The sequence below is a fragment of the Rhipicephalus microplus genome, chromosome 9 (genome assembly GCF_043290135.1).
Source record: "Rhipicephalus microplus isolate Deutch F79 chromosome 9, USDA_Rmic, whole genome shotgun sequence".
Taxonomy (NCBI): Eukaryota; Metazoa; Arthropoda; class Arachnida; order Ixodida; family Ixodidae; genus Rhipicephalus; species Rhipicephalus microplus.
The window spans coordinates 73,076,175-73,101,321 of record NC_134708.1 but is presented as its reverse complement, the minus strand read 5'-3'; the positions used below and the strand labels follow the sequence as shown (position 1 = coordinate 73,101,321).

The following is a 25,147-nucleotide window of genomic DNA, read 5'->3' as shown; positions in this document are numbered from 1 at the left end:
CGCGCCAATAGTCCGAGCACTCAGAAAAGTGAAGGTTGATTGAACGTCCGATTGCACACGCATGCAAGGTGAACATTTGCGCCCAACCACGACATAGTATTTCAGAACACCAAAGTAACCACTTGGCTGGTCGGTACTGTATCTTTGAAGGAAATGTTTCGTGTGCAAAACGTTTAGTCGTGAAGGTGGTGAAAGATATGCTGCCGCATTTTTTTCACCACCTTCACGACTAAGTCACTCTGGGCCTTTCCTAACTCACCAAGTGTAAGGCCCACGGTACGGCGTTATGCTCTGCCATACTAGAGTGCCTAGCACTCTAAATCGTTACCCGCTTTTTCTAAACACAGAGCAATCTTTCACTGTGCGGCCTTGAGGTGAACTCCAGCAGGCAATACACCCTTTTACTAACCAGAATAGCCTTCAAGGGGCGATGTTGTAAGAATAACACCGCTTTGGAGCAAAGGGAGTTATGGGTTCTCTAAACACCTTTGACCCATAAGACAGCGTACGAGAAGATAACTTCCATTCGCTGATTAGGAATTTGTTGGATATTAGGCGTGTTTAGATCAAAAGATATATCCCTTTTAGAGTCATCTACAAGCGTCCGATAGCTTCACGCCAATTCTGTCACTCTTTCCTGTTCATTTATATGAAACAGGAATGCACCCATCAGCACTAAAGGTGGCCACAAGATACGTTATATAGCACATGGTCACGTGAGCCCTCAGTTCATGAAGGATTTTACGATATGTTCCATAGTATTGCTCTCCCATAGTAGAGTACCGAGTACTCTAAATCGTTTCCTACTTTTTCCACCCCCCCCCCAATTGTCGGGACGGCATTATGCTCTCCCATAGTAGAGTACGATGTACTCTAAATCGTCATACACTTTTTCTAAACAGGCAATTGATTTGCTGTCTTTTCTTTTTGGGGAGACGGCTTTCAGCTCTCCCTTAGTAGAGTACCAAGTACTCTAAATAGTTAACCACTTTTTTCTAAACACACAATTGGTTTTACTGGAGAATTTAGCGCTCTCTATATAGTAGAGTATTCGTGGTGCTCTAAATCGTCAAACATCTTTTCTAAAGACATGCTTTGATGTGTGTATGGTTCAGCAGGCTGTACACCTGCTTTGCTTATATCACCTGTATTTTATTTTCCCCGACTGCTAGACTTATTTTAACGGTTTGTTTTTCGTCATAACAAGAGCAGTGTTCAGGCCATTGGCAACACCCCATGGTAAAAGGGTTTTAATCCATGAAAACACCCCTTACCACGAGGTGTGGACGGTTCTTTTAGTCATAACAGTGTTTAGGCCAAAGTAACACTGCGTAGCAAGAATGTTTTGATCCATGAAAACACCCTTACCATGGGGTATTACCAATGGCCTAAACAACATTATGACCGAAAAAACGTAAGAGTAAGTCTAGCGGCCGGAGAACATAAAATAACACACGAACATTTTCCTAAAGTGCAAAGACGCTAGTTATATACAGGTAGGAACTCCTTTAAAGGTGTAAAGTGGTTTACCGTAAATGAGGATAGCGAACCTTAAAAAAAAAAAGCTCAGAGTGCTCAGAAGCTGCGCCCAACAGAGCGTATAGCGACACAGACAGGGATCTAGGAGCAGAAAGTCAGCATTAAAGATTGATCGAGAGTTGACAGATGTTGTCGACTCCGCGTGATATTTCACGATGAAGCATTGATGTCATAACTGCGCAGAAACGTATTCGCATGGCACAGAATATAGAGAATAGGATAGGAGACAGTTTCACGCCAGCCCTTTTCAAACAAAATGTTCACAAACATTGTCACCGTCGTGTACGTGTGAAAAGATGTCAAGCTTGGTGTGTTCCACAAGAACTTTACGTCAATGTTAGCGATCTCTCGTAATAAAGTACTGTGTATACTCTACTGGGAGAGCGATAAGATAACCATAACGAAGAAATGGGTTCAAAAAAAAGTCTGTAACGATATAGAGTAATTGGTACTGTACTATGGGAGAGCAGAAAGCCGTCCCAAATCCCAGAGGAAGGGAGCGATTAGATGGCAACGAAAGGAAGGTTCAGGTAAAGTGGTTAACAATTTAGAGTACTTGGTACCCTACTATGGGAGAGCATAAAATGAAGCCGTGCCGACAAAAAGTGCGCATGAGAACGCGCTGGAATAGGCTACATAATAGTGCGTTCACTCGAGTTTGTGTGTAAAGAAAGTGGTCAACGATTTCGAGTACTAGGTACTCAACTATGGGAGAACAGTGAGCCGTCCTAAGTTGTAAGTTGTGTTTGGCAAAAGAATGGCCGGCTATTTTGAGTGTTTTAGAATAAAATGTCAAGCATCGAAGGCAGTTCACGCTGGTTTGTTCCAGATTCTTTGTCCAATCCCTCAAGACAGCTCGATGGTTTTCCAATAGTTCTAGAAAGATGTTCTCGATGTAACTGTGACAATGCAAAGCATGCACAACCATTACACGTTTTTCCAATCTACGCCCACGACCTTTAAGATAGTATTTCGGTCCTTACTGATTGACAAGCCGTTAACAAAGAGAACAGTGTCAGCATGTGGCTAAAACAATGTGACCAGGTTCGGTTCACTCTTCAAATTAAGCCGAGTTTTACGTGAATGTAACGATTAAGTGGCACACCGCGCCTCTATGGCGCGTCGCATCCGCTGGGATAGCGAAATGCCACTGATTCGCCTGGAGAGGTTAGATCGAGGCGAGTGAGTCGTCTTACGCAACCCGTGTAAATGCTGGCTCATCGCAGTGAAAGACACAGTGAGCGGAACGGCTGCCGGCGTGTGCCCTTTTAGAGGCGAAGCTTTTTTATGCCATATAGGCTGTGCATCCGCCATGTATGTAGTAGTATTAGTCGTCGTAGTAGTAGTAGCAGTAGGTCCACCTCCACGGCCGGACTTGAAAAGTGGCACGCGCTCTCTCTTTAGAATTGCGGAGGAAACCCATGGACGTTAATCATATATGAAAATATAGTTGTTTTAATGAAATAACCTACGGAGACGAGTATCGGTGACTTAATCTCCAATAAAATTTGCCTTCAGTTTGATGCTTACTCAAAAAAAAAAAACAGTATCAGAAGGACGCACTTTGAGCACTATATGACAAGACGAATGGCCTCATCAAACTCACTGGGCCTCGCCTTCTTAGATTTAACAATGTTTAGCGAGGATGGGGCCGCAGTGCCTTGAACTAGCGGCGGTAAGAGGTGGGAACAAGACACGAAGCGCAGGCCGTAAGAGTGTGCCGAGTGGGCCGCTCCTCAAGTTCGGCCTTGTGTGAACGGATGGGCGCATGTGTGAACGGACGCACGGGCAGATGCACAGACGGACGGATGCATGGATGAATGGATGCACGGAAAAGCGCGCGGACGGACGCACAGGCGGTCGCACAGATGGACGCACGGAAACAAAAACGAACGGACGGACGGCAGCGTGGACGGACTAATGGATGATTCGCCCCACTTATCATCATGCACTCCGCGGATAAGATGCGATTTTTTTTAAAACAAAACACACTCGCCAGAGACAGTTTCCGACTTATTTCTAACATTTCGTACAAAATAAATGCGCTGGGTGGTGTCAACCAAACTTCCTTGGTGTCAGCGATAGCTGTCTCATACTGTTATCATGACGCGCTAAAAAATGCAATACGCTACTCTGGCATTCATGTGAACGCGGCTACATTGGCGCATCTTTGGGCAACGAGTTATTCATGAAACCGGCTAGGAAGCTACCGTTCGTTTGCGCATATGGACTTTTGTGCGCTCCGTGCGCAGCGCAATCCCAGGAGAAGAGAGGAAACTGGGCCTTTTGATTTAGTTTTCCTGTGCGACTGCAGCGCCAAAACGCAAAGCCTAGCGGGTGAATAATGCAGTAATGAAACGGGGTTGAAGAAACGGAAAACGATGCGCGTGGGAGTGGATTGTGGACAGCGTACATGGTTCACTGGGCGCGTCTCTTTTCTGCGCGCCTCTAACCGCTATTGTCGACGAACGTGGGACGGGATAGGGCGAGCAACGCAGTTCCCATTGGTCAATGTACGATGCCTATGAAGGAAGCCTATGTGAAGCTAGCGAAACGGTGGCGAGCCCATCATGAGCGTAGCATGTAGTCATGTTGTTCCATGACACGCATTTCATGTTTATCATGTTTGCACCAGTATCATACCATCGTCTTTCATTCACGTCCCGTAATACCAAATTTAGTATAAATGAAACTAGTGAAACGGCCTCCAGCGCATGTTGAGCGTGGCATGTAGCCATGTTGTTACATGATACGCATCTCATGATTATCATAATTTCAGCAGTCACATACCTTCGTCATCGATTCACGTACCGTAATACTAAATTTGGTATAAGTGATGCTAGCGAAACGGCCGCGAGCGCATCATGAGCGCGGCATGTAGTCATAATGTTACATGACACGCATGTCATGATTCTCATGTTAGGGATTGTGTTCACCATGCAATCATGTCATACCATACCAATTTTGCAACATCCATGTGAACGGAAGCACCGCAAGAGTTGCAGGACCATAAAATGTAAATCATGACATTCAAGAGATACATGTCATGGTTATCATGTTATGACTAGTCAAATATGTTCTTCATAGAGTCATGTTATACCATACGAAGTTTGGTATCGATACCATTAACGAAAAGGCGAGGAGAGCTAAATGTCGTAGGCGGCTAGATAGATAAATACGCTCAAAGTCGCCGAAGTTCGCTAAGAAATGCTTCGCATTTAAAATTCCTCCTTTATTTTCTACGCGAAGCTATTAGAGAGTTTTAGTACTACGTACGCTGCGTACGTGGCGGCGTTGCGTACGTAACGACGCCACGTTCTGCGTAGTGCGCATGCGCAGACCGCAACGCACACGTATCGCGTTACGTACGCAGCGGCTACGTACGCACGCATGAGATGCGTGCGTGAGTACGTATGAGCTGATCACGCCGCTCTCGAACAAGTTCGCGACAGCGCGAGACTTCGTTTTGCAAAATGGCGGCATCGAGGGCAAGCACCGACCGGCTCTGTGGCTTAAAATATGGCCATAATCTGGCTATAACACTTGGATTGGCTCACATTGGCTGCCAACAACACGTGCTTCTATTTTGATCTACCAGATGGCGCAACACGTTTCATGCTCGTTACGTACGTGGGTACTACGGCGTACTAAAAGCCGATTAGTGGCAAACGACGCCACGTAACGCAAGTTGCTTGCGTGATGCGTACGTAGCACCATTCCGCAGTACTAAAACTCTCTATTGAAGACCGGACGCAGCTCGCACCATTAAGATAATCGTAATTCATTCAATTTATTCGTTGTGATTTCGCGTTTTTGAAGGCGTGAGAAAGTCCCGCCTTTTTGCGGTCACCTCAAACGCTAGGCGGCGTCTGCGTCTACACGAACGCTGATGGTGCGTCTCCGTCACTTTTCATAAGCGCGTTACGAGACGCGCTTAAACGGACTACTTTGAAATTGAAACGACTACTTTGAAACCGACTACTTCGATTTGAAATCACTTTCAGCAATTCATCCCCATTATCCTACACCACATTCTTTCCCGTTTATCTCGACCTCTTCTCCACTTTTTTTCTTTTTTCCCAGGTTCCAACGCCGCCTTCTCCTCCACAGTCTGTGCAGACGGAAGTGGTGCGAACGGCGGTGCACAGGGCGGAGGCAACAACGGAAGCAGCTCCGTCGGTCCCTCGAGCAACTTCAGCAGCGTACAGGGGCAACAGCCACAGCCGGCGGCATCTGGCGGAGCCACAGCCGAAGACGAAGACGTTCGGCGCATCTTGGAGGCCGAGGCGGCGCTTCGCAGCCTGACGGGCGGGCTACTGGCGCAGGCGGAGGACGAGTCCCCGTGCGGCGACGTGCAGCCCATGTTCGAGAACCTGTTCGACAAGAAGAGCGACAGCAAGGGATCGCCCAGCGACCAGCAGCACAGGGCCACCAGCGAGTCCGTGGCCAACTCGTGGAAGGACGTGGTCACCCTCAGTGCCTCGTCCTCGTCCAACGGAAGCGTGCCCGGGGGTTCGCCTATGCGATCACCCCTGTCGCCGCCGGACTCGAGCCCAGACCAGCCGGCCGCATCAACGCCAAGGTACGCGCTTTTCGTCTGGAGACACCCAGTCGACAGCGGCACGATGTGCTGCTGAGGTCTTTTCGTGATGAGCCCAACTTATCGTGTGTCTAACCAGTTCGAAATTTTTATTTATTCATTCGCGGACATTAGCGCAAGGAGAACGTTGTAGTTTGAGAACAGTGCCACGTTCCACAACATTGCCACGAGATGAATGAGCGCGATTTAGCGTGAGCATGCGTTTATGCAACTCAGCCCACCCTGAGGCAGCATCGTAACGGCGGTACGTAAGTCAATTAACAGCTGATGACTGATACCAGCGTCGAGTTCGAAGATGGGTTTCGTGAATGACATGACTGAATAACTCGTACCGCGATGCCTTCATCTCGCTTAAACATCTTGCTTCCTGGCCCTGTTGTTTCCGCAACATAAATGTTTGAATGTACCAGCCTAAGTTATGATGCCCTTGTTTATTGCGCTTCGGTGCTTAACTAGAAAACACAAGCCTACAAGCCTACTAAAGTGGTTGCGGCAGGGACAAACCGCCAGCAGAATTCTAAACTGTCTTCTAGTCTTGGTTTGTAAGATTCTGTAGAAACCAACTGTTTCTATACGATTGTCTGCCTAGTAATTTTATGATGCACTTTACAACCCCAGACAGGCATACGAAGTTGAGACTCGGGCTTTCGCTCGCCATGTTTTGGGACAAAAGCCAATTTCCGCAAAGTGTCTCGCTTTGTTGCACAAACTGACAGGTGTCTGTTGCCTGTGGCTTTTCCGCAATAACAGTCTTTATGAGGAGAAGCCTCCTTCCGGTAGCTTTTCCAAATAACGAAACGCATAGAGGTTGCTGTCGTACCGGTTTTTTCAGCACACGTGTAAACCAGAACATACGAAACGTTTACGTACTGTCGAGTGCGAAATTGCAGAGGCAGAGGGAGTGCGCGCCACGCAGCATCATTGCGCCTTTTGATGGTTTCGCGGTTAAGTTTGAGAGCGTGTGCGGCGCAAGCGCCGTTCCTTTTACTACCTGTCAGTCTGCTCGCTCGACCGCTTCCACCGCGTACACACCAAAACGTGGGACGAAGCGTGACCCGACACCCCTGCTGTCGTCGTGTTCTCCTCACGATGTCATCGCTCGGTGCTCCCACGTCAAATACTTTTATCATACTAGGACGTACAGTCACGCCCAGTATGAGCTCGAACACGCTGGCTGTGGTTAGAGTGGCCCCAAGCCTGAAGAATGACACCGTCAAACGTTAAGTCGGTTCAGGTAGCACCGCTGAGATAGTTTGTTTAACCATTTTTTTTTATTATGCAAGGGCCAGTTTGTAGTGTTGGCACCGTTTTGAGTACAGACACCGTGTTGCAAGTCAAATTGAGCACAACTTTATTTATACAAGACCTTGGTCCTTTGAGTTTTAGAGCGCTGCTACTTGGGCGCCTGTTCCTGTGTTGAGCAGCGTCGCCGTCACTACTGATGTTGTGACCGATAAATGAAAGAAATAAAATGAAAAAAAAAAATAAACCGGGCCATCGGCGTGGCACTTGTGTATTCTACTACAAGGCTACCCTGGTGCTTGAAGCTCATTCGCAAAAAAAAATCCTACGCAGGCGCCATGTCTAACAATGAATCGCGTTAGTATATATACTGTAACGTGGCGAACGAATAAAAAGAACAGCCAGTCACCACACAATGATTATCGCGCAACGAGTGTAAGGTGGGATGCTTTCCATTTAGTGCGAAGTGCTCAGCCATGATTCATCGTAATCGGCGACGGGCAGTATTATCAAAATGCACATAATACCTTACAGGTGTGCAGTGGGTACCTCGCTTATCCGCAGAAAGATGAAAAATGGTGTAATGGGTTCTCTCCTACTTCACTAAGTTTATGCGTAGTCGATAACCTTGGGGAAAGTCAAAAATAGAAACATAGTTGGCCTTGCTGCAACACGAAGTGTAGCTTAGAATTCTCATTGACCAGTATCGTAAGCGTTGGTGAAATTTTTTCCACGCATAGCATCACCTTTTCACCAAACCACAATATATGCTATGTTCCAACAAGTCGAAAGCAAAAGTGTAAAATTAAGGGCTAGTTTTTTTGTTAGACACAATAATGAGAAGTAACACGCAATAATGACAAGGAAAATATAGGGGTTGTCATTAGAAGTAATTGTAATGCATATGTGAAGAAATAAAAGTGTAAAAAAAGATTAACTTGTCACCGGCAAGATCCGAACCTGCGACCTCTAAATAACGATGCTCTACTGCTGAGCTACGGTGGCATTGATGCCTAGCTTCATCCACGTCATATTGTATATATTTGCGTAGTTAAGCTTGAGCTTCAATCAACGCCACCTGTTGCTATTACGGCGAGTGTTCCACACTCGCCGGGATTTTCTACACTCGCGAGTGTTCCACACTGGCCGCTATGGCAACAGGACCACTTGCGAGCGTGCAACACCGAGTCACTCGAAAGGCGAGTGTCCGTATTAGGTGAACCACTGATTGCGAAAGCGCAACCGAGATTCATCTCTGCCTCCTCGTGTGCAGGGTGGCGAGAGAGCAGGAGGAGTCCATGGACACCGAGATGAGCCGCGCCGACAGCAGCACCGGCGACGGCCTGACGCCGCCCAGTGCGTCATCGGGTCGCCACCGGGACGCTGCCAAAGATGCCGCCGACGAAGACAGTCACCACGCCGAGAGGGCCGCCAGGGTTCCCACACCTGAAGCAGGACAGGTGCGCCATGCTCAGCGGTAGACTTTCAAAGTATTGACACTGCGAAGGGGAACGTCGACTTAATTGTGCCCTCTACGACAAACATGCACGTAATATACTTTGTTTTTCCTTCTGGCAGAAAGTTGGGTTACCACTAATTCATAAACTGGCTGTCAAAATTTATTGTTGTGGATTCGGCAACAAAACCTTAGCCCTGTTGCGTCGAGGTTGCATCACTGCCAGCCATCGTATACGTCAAACTTGCGCGTTGTTGACTTGGCTTTTGTCATGGCCAGAGAAGGCAAGGCAAGTGCGAGGAGCAGCATTGCAGAGGAGGGGGAGGGGCACGAAGGGACAATGAGGCTTGCTTCTCGTGTGCTCCGCTCACTTCGAGCCATCATTTTCCCGACTGCGTGTCTGTGAGTTGGTGAATGCCATGAACGCTCGTCTGGGTAAAAGCAGCTTACATTCGAGCTGCTTTTACCCATACGAAGATGTCGTGAGTCGCTAGGTTATCTATGCTTCGATTTATAGTTTCTCGTGGTACGTATGGTCATCTCTGACGTCCGAACAAGCTCCCGTAAATGTTCCAGGGCAGCCTCCCATCCTATCGTTTTCGGCCGTACCTTATGTCACAGTAGCAGTGACTGTCTTGCTGCAGATCCACCTAGCGTAATCCTTAAATATATATTCGATTGATTGATTGATTGATTGATTGATTGAAACCTATTTTCCAAATGCTGGCAACGACCCCGAGGAGGGATCAAATAAAGGAAAAGAAACTGTTTTTCTAGCCCCCCCCCCCCCCCGCTTCAAAGCTTCCTGCACCGTACGTGCTTGTCTACTGCTTCCGGGGTCAGTCCATCTTTCACTACGACATAGTCATACGTTGACTCCATGATTACGTCACATATTCTGTCTTCCTGTGAAGTCATGCATGCGTCATGTGGTGACGTCACTACATGATTACCTTTAGCATCCCTCATGTTTACGCCACCCAAGCATATATGGTTGCTTTTCGCGTTTAATGGGCTATCTAAGCCATTCGCCCTAAAACGTTGACGTTCATGTAGGCCTTCTCTTGTGCTGGGACGTGCTGTCAGTTCAATAACACTTCCCACTTTTTCTCTTGCCACAAACCAGATGGCGTTCGCGTCCTCGGCGACAGCGCCACCGTCGCTGTCTTCGTCTTCATCGTCGTCTTCCTCCTCGTCATCGACCCACTGTCCGGGCACGCCGGACGTGGCGAGCACCACGGCCACGGTCGGTTCGTCGCAGTCCTCGTGCTCGAGCCCCGCCGCGCCCGGGGCATTCGGCGGCATGGCGCCGTCTTCGTCCGGGGCGGCACCCTCGTACGGCGGCGGCACGCCGGCGGCCGTCGTCAACAGGCTCGACGCGGCGCCCGCCGCGACGTCGCTGTCGGCGCGGACCGGCGGCCGGCAGGGCGACGCGTACGACGTCGGCAGCCTGCTCAAGATCGAGGAGGAGTGCGCCTCCATACACTCCGTCGTCGATCAGCCGCGGTTTAAGGTCAGCTCACGGACGCTCCTTACCCGCTGGTTCTGATAGCCCGAGTCCTCACTGGGCTTGATACACGCCGCAGTGGTTCCGCGACTCAAGCGTTGCGCCGTTGAACACGAACACGAAGGCGCTAGTTCATTCCCCGCCACGAAGACTCCATTTCGATGGAGGTGAAAAACAGAAACTCCTGTGCCCATGGCTTTAGATTGAGAGTCAACGAAACGCATGTGTTCACAGATACGTTTCGGTCAGCAGCCGAGTACGTTAGCCACTAGACCACCATGACGGGTCCCGAAAAAAGAGAGAAGGCACTTATGTTCACGATAAATCACTGTCACTTCCCTTGTGCTTGACGGATTCTAAAATTTTTCTGGCCCCGCCGCGGTGTTATAGTGGCTGAGGTACTCGGCTGCTGACCCACAGGTCGCAGGATCAAATCCTGGCTGTGGTGGCTGCATTTCCGATTGAGTCGAAAATGTTGTAGGCCCCTGTGCGCATATTTGGGTGCACGTTAAGGAACACTCGGTGGTCGAAATTTCCAGAGCCCACCGCTACGGCGTCTCTCATAATCATATGGTGGTTTTGGGAGGTTTAACCCGATCTCTCATAATCATATGTCTCTCATAATCACCCGGTCTCTCATAATCATATGGTGGTTTTTGGAGGTTTAACCCCACATATCAGTCAATTGAAAATTTTCTGGCGGCAGTCTATTCATGAGGCAATAAATTTCTTTAATAAAGCTATTCGATTATGACTTCGAAAACAAACGTTTGATGCGGTAGAAATAAATATATGATGTTGAGCTGTGCGGTGATAACGCAGACAGAAGTGCATGTTGTTATCACAACGGCAATAGTGCTGCAATTAACACGTCGAGTATCGATTTTTTTTCTTTCCCTTGTCGCAGGTGGAGGAGTCGAATCGCGACGACTGCTGCCACCGGGCGAGCAGCAATGGCGGCGGAGTCGCGGCGGGAGTCAGCGGTGCCGCTGGAGGGCGCGCGTTGCGCAGTCCCCCGACCGGCGTCGTCGCACCACGGGGACCTCCTCTCGCGTCGCCCGGGCCTCCGCACATGTTTGGAAGTGGCGGCGGAATGCAGCATGTGCAGGTACGCGCACGGCACGATACCGCTTATCGTCGTCATCATTCTCAGCATAAAATATTTCAACAGCACAGCTGAACGTGACTGGCGAAAGCATAGCATAGCCATGCGTAATATAGTACAGCAAGGAGTAGGAAAGGAGAGTGATGAGGGGGATGGGTAGAGGTGTGGTATAGTATGTATAGTATGGAATAGCAAGTGGCGGGAAGGGAAGTGATGCTGACGAGGCGGAGATGAAGTATGGGGGAGGGTAAAACAGAACAGGCATGTATGAAATAGTATAGCAAGGATGGCAATGGTAAGTAAGGCAAAGGAAGAAGGAAAGAAGCCGGGGAGAGAGTCAAGCAAGACGGTGTATAGTACCTTATAGAGAGGCGGAAGTGGCAATAGCGAATGAGGAGGCGAGAAACGAGGAGGAAAAGACCACCAGCTTCTCTGTTTCCTCAGTCTTTGCACTTGTAGCGCGCATAGCTACTCCAATTTTGTCTTTAAACCTAGGCCTTCCTTCATGTGTCGGTGCCATGTCGACGGGGCACAAGGCAAAGTGCAACGATTATAAGCCAATAACGCTGGCTTGCACTTAGTCTTCATTATCCCCGCCATCGATCACGTCGCTCAATCCCAAGGTCACGCCTGGCGTGTTTTTTAGCAAGTACATGAATCGGTGAAGTTTGGTCCACATACACACGCACAATCTAGCCTCTTATTTTACGTCTATCTGTACCGTACCTATGTACTTACTTTCAACACACGGTTGATGTGCGTCAGAGATAGCGTGCGTGCGTGTGAATGCAGGTGAAGCAGGAGCCCAAGCTGGAGCCGCCGATGCGCTACTCGGACTGCACCCTTCAGCGTCGCGAGTTCCCTCCTGCTGCCCCACCGACGGCGGCGGGCGGGGCGTACGCGGGTCCCTTCGGCGCAGCCGCCATGGCTGAGGTGGCCCCGGAGCCGCCGCCGCCAGCCGCCAGATACGCCATGCTAGAGACCAAGCTCAAGGTGAGTGTTAATTGCACACTACGGATAAGCGTGTCACTTACCGACCATTGATGAAACAGGCCAATAATATCGTACTTGCATGATGGTACCCTGTGGTAGATAACCGGATACAGGAATTTGTGGGTGTCTAAAGCAACGTGGCGTCCGTTAACACTTGCCTATATGTTGCAATGGTACTTTTCCAAAGATTCACTTTGACGACGTATTTCCGGCTTCAGCGCTGTGTCTTTCGCCGCATTCGATGTGCAGAACGATAGCATAAAGACCTCTCCGCGACACTTGCACTGTGTACGTCAGCGGTGATCGACAGCACCGCACCGCCCGACGCGCATCCCTCCCTTGATGTATGGCCTGTCTTTTTTCTGAATGGTATACAAATAATTTTCACTTTTAAACGAGACGTGCTTTTAGGCATTGGCGTGTGCATTTTTCTGCCTCGAGAGCAGTTTATGTGCATAACTGTTATCAGTTGCAATCTTTATCACGAAGTGATACCACGTGGTACCTAGCCAACGGAACACCGTCCGTTTGAGGCACGCCGTGATATCGTCGATCCTGCTATGAAAATAGAAACGTGACGATCGTACTGCAGATTAGCGCTTCCCATGAGAAATGCGAACCAACAATAAGCTACGCGGCGGGAGAAAATTTATAGGCCAGTGAATAACCAGAAGAGCCGCTTCCGGCCTAGCACTGCGGTCGACAGTAGATGGCGCACCAATGGGTGGCGCGTACAGGCATTTTGGCATGCGCTGGCATGGTCCACGAACTTTTGTAGTTGACTGTACATATTCTAACCTATGATGGCAGCCGCACTATATATGCGGAAACTCAATTTATTCTCATAGGAACGTACAACACTTGAACCATTCGGTACGTTAAGGAGGCTACTTGAAAATGCAACGAAAACATTTTGATGGCATCGTCGTTTCATAAAAATTCGCTCGGTTTCACTACCAACGTCACTGCCTTTACGTCGACGCACAGTACGGCGATGACCGCGGATATTTTTGGATTGATTCGGCACAATGACCACGATTCTCATTCGCAACATGCTATCTGCGAAAACACAACTTCAGCCGTGCGTGATCATGGTGTACGAGGGTCTTCACGACCTCTGGCCTTCCCACGTTGCAGCAGGAGTCACTGAAGCCGCCTATGGCGGCCTACGGCGAGGACGGCGGAGGTGGAAGCGGAAGCGGTGGCCACCTGGTTCCACTTCCAGATGACGACCACCCTCTGGTGATCGACGAGAGCCGACTGCGGCTGGACGAGGAGGAAGAGGAAGATGACGAGGACTCCAGCTCGCACGCCGCTCTTATGGACTCGCCGCAAAGGACGCCCGAAGGCACGCTCAAAGGTAACAATGACATCTTGCTTACGCAGTGTGGACCCGCTACGCGAATGTGTGGTGTGTGTGTGTGTGTGTGTGTGTGTGTGTGTGTGTGTGTGTGTGTGTGTGTGTGTGTGAGGGGGAGAAAGAGAGAGAGAGAAGTGGTACAAGGGCACGGCGCAGATCTTTTGCAAGGTGAGCAGTGATACATACATACATACATACATACATACATACATACATACATACATACATACATACATACATACATACATACATACATACATACATACATACATACATACATACATACATACATACATACATACATACATGCATGCATGCATACATACATACATACATACATACATACATACATACATACATACATACATACATACATACATACATACATACATACATACATACATACATACATGCATGCATGCATGCATGCATGCATACATACATGCATGCATGCATACATACATACATACATACATACACACATACATACATACATACATACATACATACATACATACATACATACATACATACATACATACATACATACATACATACATACATACATACATACATACATACATACATACATACATACATACATACATACATACATACATACATACATACATACATACATACATACATACATACATACATACATACATGTGTGCGCTAGACATTGTGATAGTAGACGGTTTTTGGCACACCAAAGGACCATGCGCAGACACATACTCACAAGACAAGGCTTATTTTATGAGTACATGACATGGCTTTCTATTTGGAACGCAATATGTTTGAGAGTATCCCTACAGCAGTATTTTCATATTTGTTAGCTTCCGAAAAGCGGCCGCCAGTTTACGACGTCCAAATTCACTGCACTCGATTAGCGGTATTAAGCTTCATGCTGTACGTCCAAGTACAATCCCGTCATACGCCCGCTTAACACCATCCAGCTTAAGTGACAGTAGGCCCAGATATTCGACAACTGAGGCCTGTCACTCGCTTGTTTTTGCGATATCAAAAAAACAATGGCCTATTGAAGCGGTAGGCCTTGTGAACTGCACGCAAACATCCGGCACGTGTGCAGATGTGACTTGCCACTTTGATTCGAGGTAAAATACGCGTGCGACAGAACTAATGAACACAATATTTGCTGCGAGGAAATGCGACTCCCCCGTCCACTTTCCGAAGTTGCGTACTTTCCTCCTCTTCCTCCTCGACGCAGCTGCGTCTGCGGTCGCACAAAGATCCGTTGCCGCTAAGACAATGGCTTCTTGCAACCATTTACAGAGAGAGAGAAAGAGAAAGAGCGTCTTTGCAGAACATGAACGATGATAAACAAAAGTTATCACGTACAGGAGGCCCATAAATATACGTCGTTAGGTCTACCACCTGCGGGCAATTAGTTTGCCAGCCTACAGTCGAGAAACTCGGTGTTCGGAAAACGTTCGGTCAGCAGCAGCCCTCAATACGCACTGCCCTAGTCACAGGGCAAGCGCTGTCCTCGGCGAAAATAAGGTGTTTCCTTATTTATAAGGGCCGCATCTACGTACCTTCGGCGCTGCCCGATATAAGCTCTGGCAACATAAGTTCGACTGTGATTCCGGGTAAGTGTAAACTTGCAATTCATGGATCGTGTAGAGTATTTGTAGGGAAGTACAGTGCGCCCTCTATACACCCCTAATCATGTTCCGCTTAAAGTGATAGATGTATCCAGGAAATCGGACACTTTTAGTCTGGTTTCCTGGATGTAGCAATTAACCAGGACCTGATTAAGAATGTAGGGGACGCAAATTATAGAAAGGTTAGGTTAGGTTGTGTTGCCCAAGTAGGCTTATGCGAAAAAAAATTAGGCGTCCATTGCGGTTAGAGCTCGGGAGGACTTAGAACAGAGGCAGAAATCAAAGGTACTGCGAGGTATTTATAGTTTGACCGAGTGGTACATAATGATATATACGTATGCACTACTTAGCAATGAGATCGTCAACTTTGCCGGTGGCATCATAGCTATGCTTGCTTATCGGTAAGGAAGCACGTGTTTTATTCAAGATCAGCCAAAAGGCTTGGCCTGGATAGTTTCGAAATCTTCTTGGCTTCACCGGAATATCCTTAATGCGAGTGGATATACTTCTTCACCTGGGACGTAACACACCGCCATACCAACGCTGAAGTTCTGACTTGGATTGTTTCATGTGCAGTTCTGGTGGCAGCGCCTGCGCCCTTCTCTGATTGACGTCATTCTCATATAGAGGCATGTTGAGACAGTACTCCATTGAAAACTCGTTGGCGGTACCGCATAGATAGAGATTCGTGACATGGTCTAGGCTTCTGGCTAATGTATTCATCGGCTCATCGGCACAATCGTTTCGTATACTTTACCCACATGCTGCTACACAGGCACCAACGCAATGTGTCTGCATAAAAAAATTATATGTGATCCATGTACTTTCATGAACGTTTGTTTATACTGTGCGCCATGCAGATCAGGAATGCATGATTGCTATCAATTGCTGAATGCTTCCACGGAAGCCAGGTGATATATTGATTTAGTGAAGTTAACTCCATGTAGAGTCCTGCTTACAATTCTTGTTTGTCTTGTGCATTTTTTCATCTGTGGCGCATATCCCTGCAGTTAGAGTATCGCCTTAACAAGTAAAAACACAACCTAACTACCAATGACTGGCCATAGATGTGCCCGCCATCTTAACTTTGGCGTTCTTGTTTCCTTTGTGCCTGCAGACAGCAAATGCCCAACTCCGGGTTGCAATGGCACGGGTCACGTGACAGGTTTATACTCGCACCATAGAAGGTAAGTGTCTCCGATTGTTTAATTGCATGAGAGTGATTATTTTGATGAGAAAAAAGCAATATATTGTGAAATATACTTTACAAGAAGAGATGATGGTGAATAAGTACATAAAAACGTTCGTAAAGTTTACACCATTAAGTGTCTAGAAGATAGGCTTCTCGCTGGCATTTCTAATTACATTCGCCGCGCCGAAGCCTTCCAAGCGAGATATATTTTCACGCTCGCATCTTAAATTCATGCGTCACAATATCGACACATAACGTCAAAATGCCCCACAGTAACTCTCCCTGCGCCACATATCTTACGTTCCAGCTTGCCGATCCCGCCTGTGACGCTGTAGCCGAGGTTTGACGTTCTAAACGTCATCGTGTTTCGGCATCGCGTCGCGTTCCCGATCCGATCATCTCCTGTTGACCGACAAAGCTGCTAAGATTGATTTCTCAGTGATTGACCCAAAATACTACCACAGAATCTCGCAGCGTCCGGAAACGTGCCTCACGTTCAAATTTCGTGAAGTTCAAACCTTAGCTCATCACCTCCGACAAGGCCATCGATATATCTACCCATGATTGTAAGCGGTAATCCTCGAGGCCCATCTAAACGCTCGACCGTATCACTCTATTAGCAACCTGGTTCCTAATACAGGAGTACGTAAGTAGCGGGGGCGTGAAGATATATCTCAATATTCTTTTGCAGCCTGTCTGGGTGCCCAAGAAAGGACAAGATTACACCCGAAAGTAAGTTTCTCTTTATCTATTAAACGCCTAACGATTTGTGTGCTATGCTACTACGTATAGATCCTATCGATGCATAATCGAGCCGCAGGTCAACGTATTGTTACCCGTTCTGTAGTATTTAAATTGATTGAACATGGTACTCAATTGAAATTGAGCAATTGTAACACTTCTAAGGTATATAAGTGTGATTTAAAGGTAGTGTGACGTCACGTGGATGAGCTACGCGATCGGTGACTGAAAGTATCGCAAGAAGGGAACGTTTAATAGTGTGGTAGATTATAAACATGAACTTACAATATTTTGGGTGAACAAGATAAGCTATTCATCAAACCTCACATATGTTTAACGCGCTCTTTGTAACAGATAACGTAGCTCGAGTCTCGGTGATATTTAATAGTCTACTTCTGCGGAGAGTTATACTTCTTTTAATTCTATACTTAGTGCTGTGTTTAGAGTTTCGGCGTTATAACTTGATTACTGTGTCGACACTGAACGGATATCAAACGTTTTCTTTCTCTCCGTTCTAATCTCTCTTACAGTTTTGGCACAGCACGAAACAATACTCAAGTAAGCCATCACTGGTTGTATGCTCTACGCATACCGGCATTGCTTTTTTCTTCCTTAGTTGGCCCACTTTATTTTTGCTGCAACTGTAACGTGGTTCGCTCTCGGTAGCACGGAGGTCCTAGTGCATGCATTTGCGTTTTTCTGTTTTGCACCGTAGTTTGTTGTGTCTGTGCGTTTTTTTGCGTTTGTTATTTCTGCACTACTCTTTTTGTGTGTCGAGTGTTTTGCTGTGTGTTTTAACTGTGTTTGGTTTTGTGTTATTCTAACGATGACCTTGAAGGCCTCTTATTTAAAGTTATAGTCGTTATTGGCCCTGCAAGCTTGCTCCCAGTAATGCCTCACTAAAGAAAAAAAAATGCTTAAGTACAACACCTTGCCATATTGCGAAGCCTACACGAAACACGTCAGTGGCATAGGCCACACTCCTCCTTTCATATTTTTGACGGCATTGTAATAACTAGGATGAGGTAAATATGGCAATTAACACTAACTATGCTCTACACTTAAGTGCAGATTACATGCCCTGTCAATATTTTACTACACAGTTTTCTGACAGCCCCGCCGCGGTGGTCTAGTGGCTAAGGTACTCGGCTGCTAACCCGCAGGGCGCGGGTTCGAATCCCGGCTGTGGCGGCTGCATTTCCGATGGAGGCGGAAATGTTGTAGGCCCGTGTACTCAGATTTGGGTGCACGTTAAAGAACCCCAGGTGGTCTAAATTTCCGGAGCCCTCCACTACGGCGTCTCTCATAATCATATAGTGGTTTTGGGACGTTAAACCCCACATATCAATCAATCAATCAGTTTTCTGACAGGGTTAGCGCGTACACAATCCTTTAAAAAACTTCGATTCCTAAATATTCTATACACCTTCAAGCGGATGAAAACTTGTTATATGCATTGTTTATGAATAATATGCCTCACTAGAATAACAGCTATAATGTTTTGATAAATAGAATATTCCATATTCATCCCCGGAACCAAGACATATTAACATCCCTCATCTCCACTACGCTTAGTTCAACCGACTAGGAACGTAATATCCTCCCCTGGCTAAGCTATCGTAATTTTATAACATAGCTATTGTGCTTACTGGCCTAACGTTATTTTGCTTGCTGTGTAGCATGTAGTTGTGCAAAAACTGATATATGGCTGCTACACTACGTAATCCACGAAAATTTCGCAACAGTGGGATATTTTTTTCATTTTTTCACATATAACTGACATCGTTTAAAATAAATTCGTACGATATCTGCTTAAAATGAATTCTTGTATTATCCGCCGGTGTTACGATGTTTTAATGGAACCCTGAGACGGTTTCGACGATTTTGTACAAACACATTGGCTAGGTCGACCAAGGGGTCATTTACAGACCGGTTTCAGGTCTCTGCGTAAACTGTGTAACTTATCACAACGCCGCTTTGAAACTGCAAATCGTTGCAGGTTGTTGCGACTCGGCCAACGCGTTTTCAACCACCCATTCACAGAACGACATGATTTGGTAACGCGACGTCTTACGGGCCGCTCCCATGATTGGTCGTAGAATGCGTGGAAGTAAAATCACCTAGTAGGGTAGTGGCACCTGTCGGAGTAGATATCAACCACTCCATCATCTTTGTCTTTGTTGCCAGACGGCGTGCGTGCTGCCGGTCGGCACTGTGTGATAGCCTCCGAGACTTTGCGCAACTTGTCAGCGCACCATCTCGGAGGTCTAGACTGGGTGAAGCTCGAATCGTCGAGTGCACCCATGAGAGCGCCGAGATCGCCAGCGATGCCAGCGTGTTTCATGAGTTGAGGAGGCAAGGCAGAGGGGGAAAAACGGGGGTACGATATAGTTGTCCGTAGCGCTTCCTCGGTACACGGCATGTCGCTAAATCTGTGTTTCGAATGGTTATGATGCTCAAGCCTAAACGCTGACAGAACTTCAAAAAAGTGTGTCAGGGTCTCTTTAAGGTTGGACCACACATACGCTCTGCAGCGCGTCAGTCGCGCGACTTTTCAATGCGGCGCCGTACCCTCTTGTAGAGAGAGATGGCGCGCAGGTTCGCGTAGCCGCTCGCGCTATTTCCCCAGAGGGAAGGTGGCGCTGCAAGAGCCACGCGCTGACGCGCTGCGGCGTGGACGTGTGATCAAGCCTTTTTTATTCATTTTTCATCGCGTCTAAAAGTGAGACCCTTCACTAACTGTAAGTCTGGCGCCAGGTGACATGTCAATACATGCCTAACCTCACGCTTTCGAGCTGACGTTACGTGCTATATATATATATATATATCGGTCTTCTAAGTTGTGACGGCACCTATATTAATCTATAAGGAATAAGCAAACATACGACCCTACGCGGTTTTCGCCACTACTTGGACTATGTCGTGTCCCTCTCGCGTGAAAGTTCGCAGTTTGATCAACGTTATACCGTCACGAACGCGCACTGTCTTTTGAACAATGTGTGTAATGCGGGTTCCTTCTTGCGCCAGGTGCCCCACTCCTGGCTGTAATGGAAGAGGACATGTGAATAGCAACAGAAACTCACACAGAAGGTGAGTCAACCCTTCGTCGTAATCCTCATTCGTTGGCAGCGTTACATCACAGCGTTAGAGCCAACTTCACTTGCTATCCGTCTACCACATGCATGGAGCGTATTTGTGACGCATCTCCGGCATCGAGGAGCGTCTGTTTCGACGCTACGCAATCACCACTTGCTGTTGTGGCCGCATAGCGTACCATAGAGCTCATATGCCCTCATTAACGACCATCTGTAATTCATCATACAATTCTATATCGTGGTTCAGTAAAACTTGCGGCTGGGCGAGTTGGTTCGTGTTTTAAGGTAACCTGACGTGCACAAATGAAGAGGAGGACACAGAAAAGATGCAACAGAGACCACCGCTTGTGCCTGTCGCGTCGTTTCTATGCCCCTGCCTTTATTTTTGCACACTAGGTTACCGTGAAATCTATATTGTGGTTGCACTACTCAGTGATGACACGAATCGGATACGCTTGATAATGACGCGTCTAACGCGTCCCCTAACCATCTAAAGAAGGCAAGTTTTCTCCAAGCGTTTGCTCTGTCTTACCTGGTCGTACCTGCCCCGTCACTCTTTAAACTGCACTATTATGACTGCCGAGCCTTTTGACAATAATAGCGGCTGAGAACCCATTGCGCTGCACTGTTTTAGAGCTGCTACGTTCCTGCGGAACTTTAACCGCGGAAATAAGGGCACTAAAAGCAAGCTGCTGTGAGAAGTATACAACATTGCTTCATTTTTTATTGGTGCACTGTGGCAAAGCTTGTTTCATTGGCGGAACATGGGAGGGTCCAGCATTGGGCGCAGTTATGCGGCTGCTGCTGCTTCTAATGATGATGATGATCTCCTCCTCCACCATCTTTTCTGTTTCTGAGCTCCGAACAATGAACCGCAGTGGCGATTTTCTTGCATTCATCACTAAAGGGAGCGTTCTTGTCTTTGTCCTTGCATCCGCCCTTTCTCGACGTGGTCAGCCTGTCCGGGTGCCCCATTGCCGCCATGGAGAAGCTGGCTCAGAAGGAACAGAAGAACGTCACCAAACACCCGCCCACCACCTCCAGTCCCGGTAGGCAGTTTTTCTTCTTTTTTTTTTTGCTTGAGGGTGCTGCTGTTACGCGACAAATCCATGACACATCAATCAAAATAGCACAGCTGTCGTAGACGAGCTAGATTTGAAGTGCCGAGGCACGACTGGTTTTTGTGGCCATGGTGTCCGCGTCGGTCTACGTAAGACGCGTAATATTTGTAATATCACAAATTCCCGTCTGCTGCTGTTAAAAACGAAGTGGAAAAGGTACCCAGGGCTGACGCTCCCACTGCTTCGCTATATAGTGTTCAACAGAACTGCAGCCGATGCCATGGCTCTGGGTGCTCGTTACACAGATAAGACAGGATGTAACAAGCAGACAGTGGCAGTGCGCTGTCTATTTGTCACGCCCATATTACTCATGATGCTGTACGAATATTGGTCTATTGTGAGTGAGCCCATGGTGCCGACCCTTTACGACCTCGCAGCCCCGTCGGACCGCGTTCTCCGGCCCATGTGCTACGTGAAGCAGCTGGAGTTGCACGACTACAAGTACCCGGGTTACGTGCCCACCACGACGCCGCGCACGAATCTGGCCAAGGAACTGGAGAAATACAGCAAGCCGCCGCCTCCGGAATACGCACATCACTTCTTCCAGCAGCAGCAGCAACAACAGCAGCAACAGCAACAACACCATCAACCGCCGCCACCGCATCAACAGCCGCCTCATCATCAGCAGCCGCCACCACCACCACACCCGCCACCCCAACAACCGCAGCAGCAGATGAGTCCGGTCCCGAACCGACCCATCGCGCCAAAGCCGAAGGACCAGATGACTGTCACGGTCAAACAGCGCCTCTCACCATCGCCTCCGCTGGTGAGTGAGTGAGTGAGTGAGTGAGTGACTTAGCCAGTCTACAGTAACCAATTTGTAATGATTGAGTCACCGAGAAAACAAATCAGTGAAACAGTAAGCCAAGTTACAACTGTGATTAGATGCTTTAGCATGCGATCCAACCTACGAATGTGCGGATGAACGTACGAGACAGAAAATCGGAAATTGAGTAATTAGCAAGTCAGACCGTGAGCTTGACAGTGCAGCGCGAGTTAGCTAATGGGCGATGAGTCTGTGATTTGCCGCCGCGTGAGGCACCTTAGTGTCTCAGCTGACTGTGTGGTGCGCCTTCCTCTTTTCTCCCTCTGCGACCAACCACAAGGAGCAGCCTCCCGGCGTGGTTGGCATGGGGACAGCGGCGGTGAACCTGTCCAAGAGGCAAGAGGCCCTCGGGGACCTTCCGCCCGCTCCCCCGTCCGGGGTGAGACACATACATCCGGCCCTCGACCTGCCTCTCGTCCCTAGGCACAGGTAAGCATCGATTCGTAGAAACGAACGTCCGGTATGCAAACCACGTTGGCACGTTCGATGGTTTCTTGACCACGTGGCAGAAAAGCAGTGCAGAGAGCCAACACTGAACGTAGACAACCACTATGCCGTCTCATCTAATGCATTTATATATTCGAGATAAAAAACAAAAGCGCTCCCGTATCAAAGTAAACTTCCACAAAACAAAAAAAGAAACAGCAAGCTTTTTTTCTTGCTCCAGTTTTCATGCAGTGTTCTTCCTCGCTTAGCTATTTCGCGTAGACACCAATCAGTGCCTAATGTTCTCGTGTCCTTAACGGAAAAGTGTGACTGTACGTTCAGTAAGTTTCGGAACTCGCGAGCCTGTCATCTTCTGAGTGACATTAGGACTTTCAAACATACCTGAAGATTGCAACCCTTGGGTGTTTGCTTGTAGTCTTTTGTACGACCGAAAGGGACTGCTCTCCTGGTACAGCCATTCTAGCTCATTTTCTTTCTCTTTCAAAGTATTAAACGTATTTGTTGTCAAATACCATAAAAAAGACTGCTATCGGCACTGTCGCGTGAAAGTGTCCTTGATTGAAGCTCCAACGCCATACATTCTTTTGTTTTTCTGCGTGAGAGATCGTGGCGTCTTCATATTGCGGCCCTCGGGAGCAATATACAAGCAGTGTCAGCCGACAATGCGCGGTCTCCCTGATTCCGGCTTAGTGACGTAACAGTGCCTGTTTGTTTTGAAAGACCTGATTTACACTGTGGTCCTTCACCTTCAGCTTGCGAGTTCTTCCACAACAAAACGACCTGCTGCGATGCTTAAGCAGTGGCGTACTCTAAATACAGTCGTGCCTCTTGGGGCATCTTGTTATCGCACAACGAGAATCATCATCTCTCTTACTTGCTTTCTTTGGCTGTCATGTCTGGCATGGAGAAAGGCATAGAGTTTCATGACAGCAGACTGTAGTGAAATCTGGTCCCTGGGAGCTGCAATGCATAACGTTTCAGCCAGCAAGGGAATGACGGATAGTACAAAGATTTGCCAATAAGCTTCGTTCTTTCGGCTATGTGTGGTCACCAGCCACTTCGTCGCATGACGAAGTACAACTTCGTCACTTCGACTTTTTTAGGCTCACCTATTCACACCAGCTCTCAAAGTTCATAAGTCATTTTGCTATTGAATAAAAAAGTTAAAACAAAACAAAAACGAAGCCTCAAGTGTGTTCGAAGTAATGAGCACGAAGGCTATAGGCAAATCATTCATTACCCGCCATGCCAGTGGTGGCTGTGCGGTTGCAGCGCCGCAGCTCCCTTTGGTAAATAATGTAGGACACTCTATGGATGAAGCTTTTCTACGTGGACAACTGTAGTATCTTCAATGGCGCGCCATCTATCGATGTAGCATAGCATTCCTAGTAGAAAAATAGCTAGACCTTATATTTAGAAGCAAGCTAAATGATGATTGTCGCTGTGTGACTCAAGGACAGTCCAAAGAATGCAACTGGCTTCGGAAGCGATCCAGTTACCTATAGTCGTATGCAACTTAAGAAGTCAGGCGAGGCCCAGCGCAGATGACCACAGCGCGGCAGCCGATCACTGCAGGCGGTGTCAACGACGCCGACCCGCTCATGACGTCAGTCTTGAGTACAGGCCTATTGGTGCAGGCTTGTTTGCATGCGCCTTTGAGGAGGAAATGACGCTGACTTCTAAAAGTTGTAACCGACTATAGAAGACCTGTTTTAACGTGTGCACTTCACGAGAGCCGGAGTACGGCGGGAGACCGTGCGTGTGGGCGTCGTGATTGTGTTCCGGCGCAACAACGGTCGCGTGTGACGCTGCGGCGCAGTCTGTCCCCGGCGCTGGGTGGCCCCCAGCCGCTCCACCAGGCCGGTGGTCTGTATCGCGGCGCTGGTCCCGAGGAGCAGACGGAGCCCGTGGACTTCTCGAGGGGCGGGCCGGAAGGGTTCCCCCCGTACCCCCCTGCGTCCCTGCACAGTCCCCCTCCTCCGACCAGGGACCACCTCCAGCCCCTCGCCGGGAGGCCCCCCGCCGGCTCCGACTACGCGGACAAGGACAGGTGCACACCCTCCCCCTCCACTATACCCTCCCCCCCCCCCCCCCCCGTAATAGTTCATGTCTTATAGAAGCCGCACCGTGCCCTCTCTCTACTAGTGCTCCCACTTGACATTTACTCACGTTGTGACCACGCGAAAACTGCAAATCAACACCCATTTGCGTCAGATAAATAGCTTAAGCATTATTGACAACATCGGGGTCAATGAAAACGTGTATTATACAGAATCCCGCTTTCTCACGGCACCCTGG

At 48.1% G+C, this 25,147-nt stretch overlaps 1 protein-coding gene across 8 annotated transcripts in view; it reads left to right on the top strand.

Annotated features, from left to right (window-relative positions):
- The window catches only part of LOC119163236 (uncharacterized), a 324,142-nt gene that overhangs the window by 256,527 nt on the left and 42,468 nt on the right, over positions 1–25,147 (top strand). For 5 of the 8 annotated variants that reach the window (XM_075873835.1, XM_037415192.2, XM_037415191.2 and 2 more), the window contains 14 exons: positions 5,623–6,121; positions 8,655–8,841; positions 9,964–10,350; positions 11,252–11,452; positions 12,242–12,442; positions 13,580–13,802; positions 16,545–16,614; positions 17,311–17,351; positions 17,891–17,918; positions 20,388–20,450; positions 21,413–21,504; positions 21,954–22,342; positions 22,683–22,831; positions 24,669–24,899. In XM_075873835.1, coding sequence (XP_075729950.1) covers positions 5,623–6,121; positions 8,655–8,841; positions 9,964–10,350; positions 11,252–11,452; positions 12,242–12,442; positions 13,580–13,802; positions 16,545–16,614; positions 17,311–17,351; positions 17,891–17,918; positions 20,388–20,450; positions 21,413–21,504; positions 21,954–22,342; positions 22,683–22,831; positions 24,669–24,899 — 2,761 coding nt within the window. The remainder of the gene's footprint in view (positions 1–5,622; positions 6,122–8,654; positions 8,842–9,963; positions 10,351–11,251; positions 11,453–12,241; positions 12,443–13,579; positions 13,803–16,544; positions 16,615–17,310; positions 17,352–17,890; positions 17,919–20,387; positions 20,451–21,412; positions 21,505–21,953; positions 22,343–22,682; positions 22,832–24,668; positions 24,900–25,147) is intronic. The other 3 variants (XM_075873834.1, XM_037415189.2, XM_037415194.2) reach the window with 3 other exon arrangements.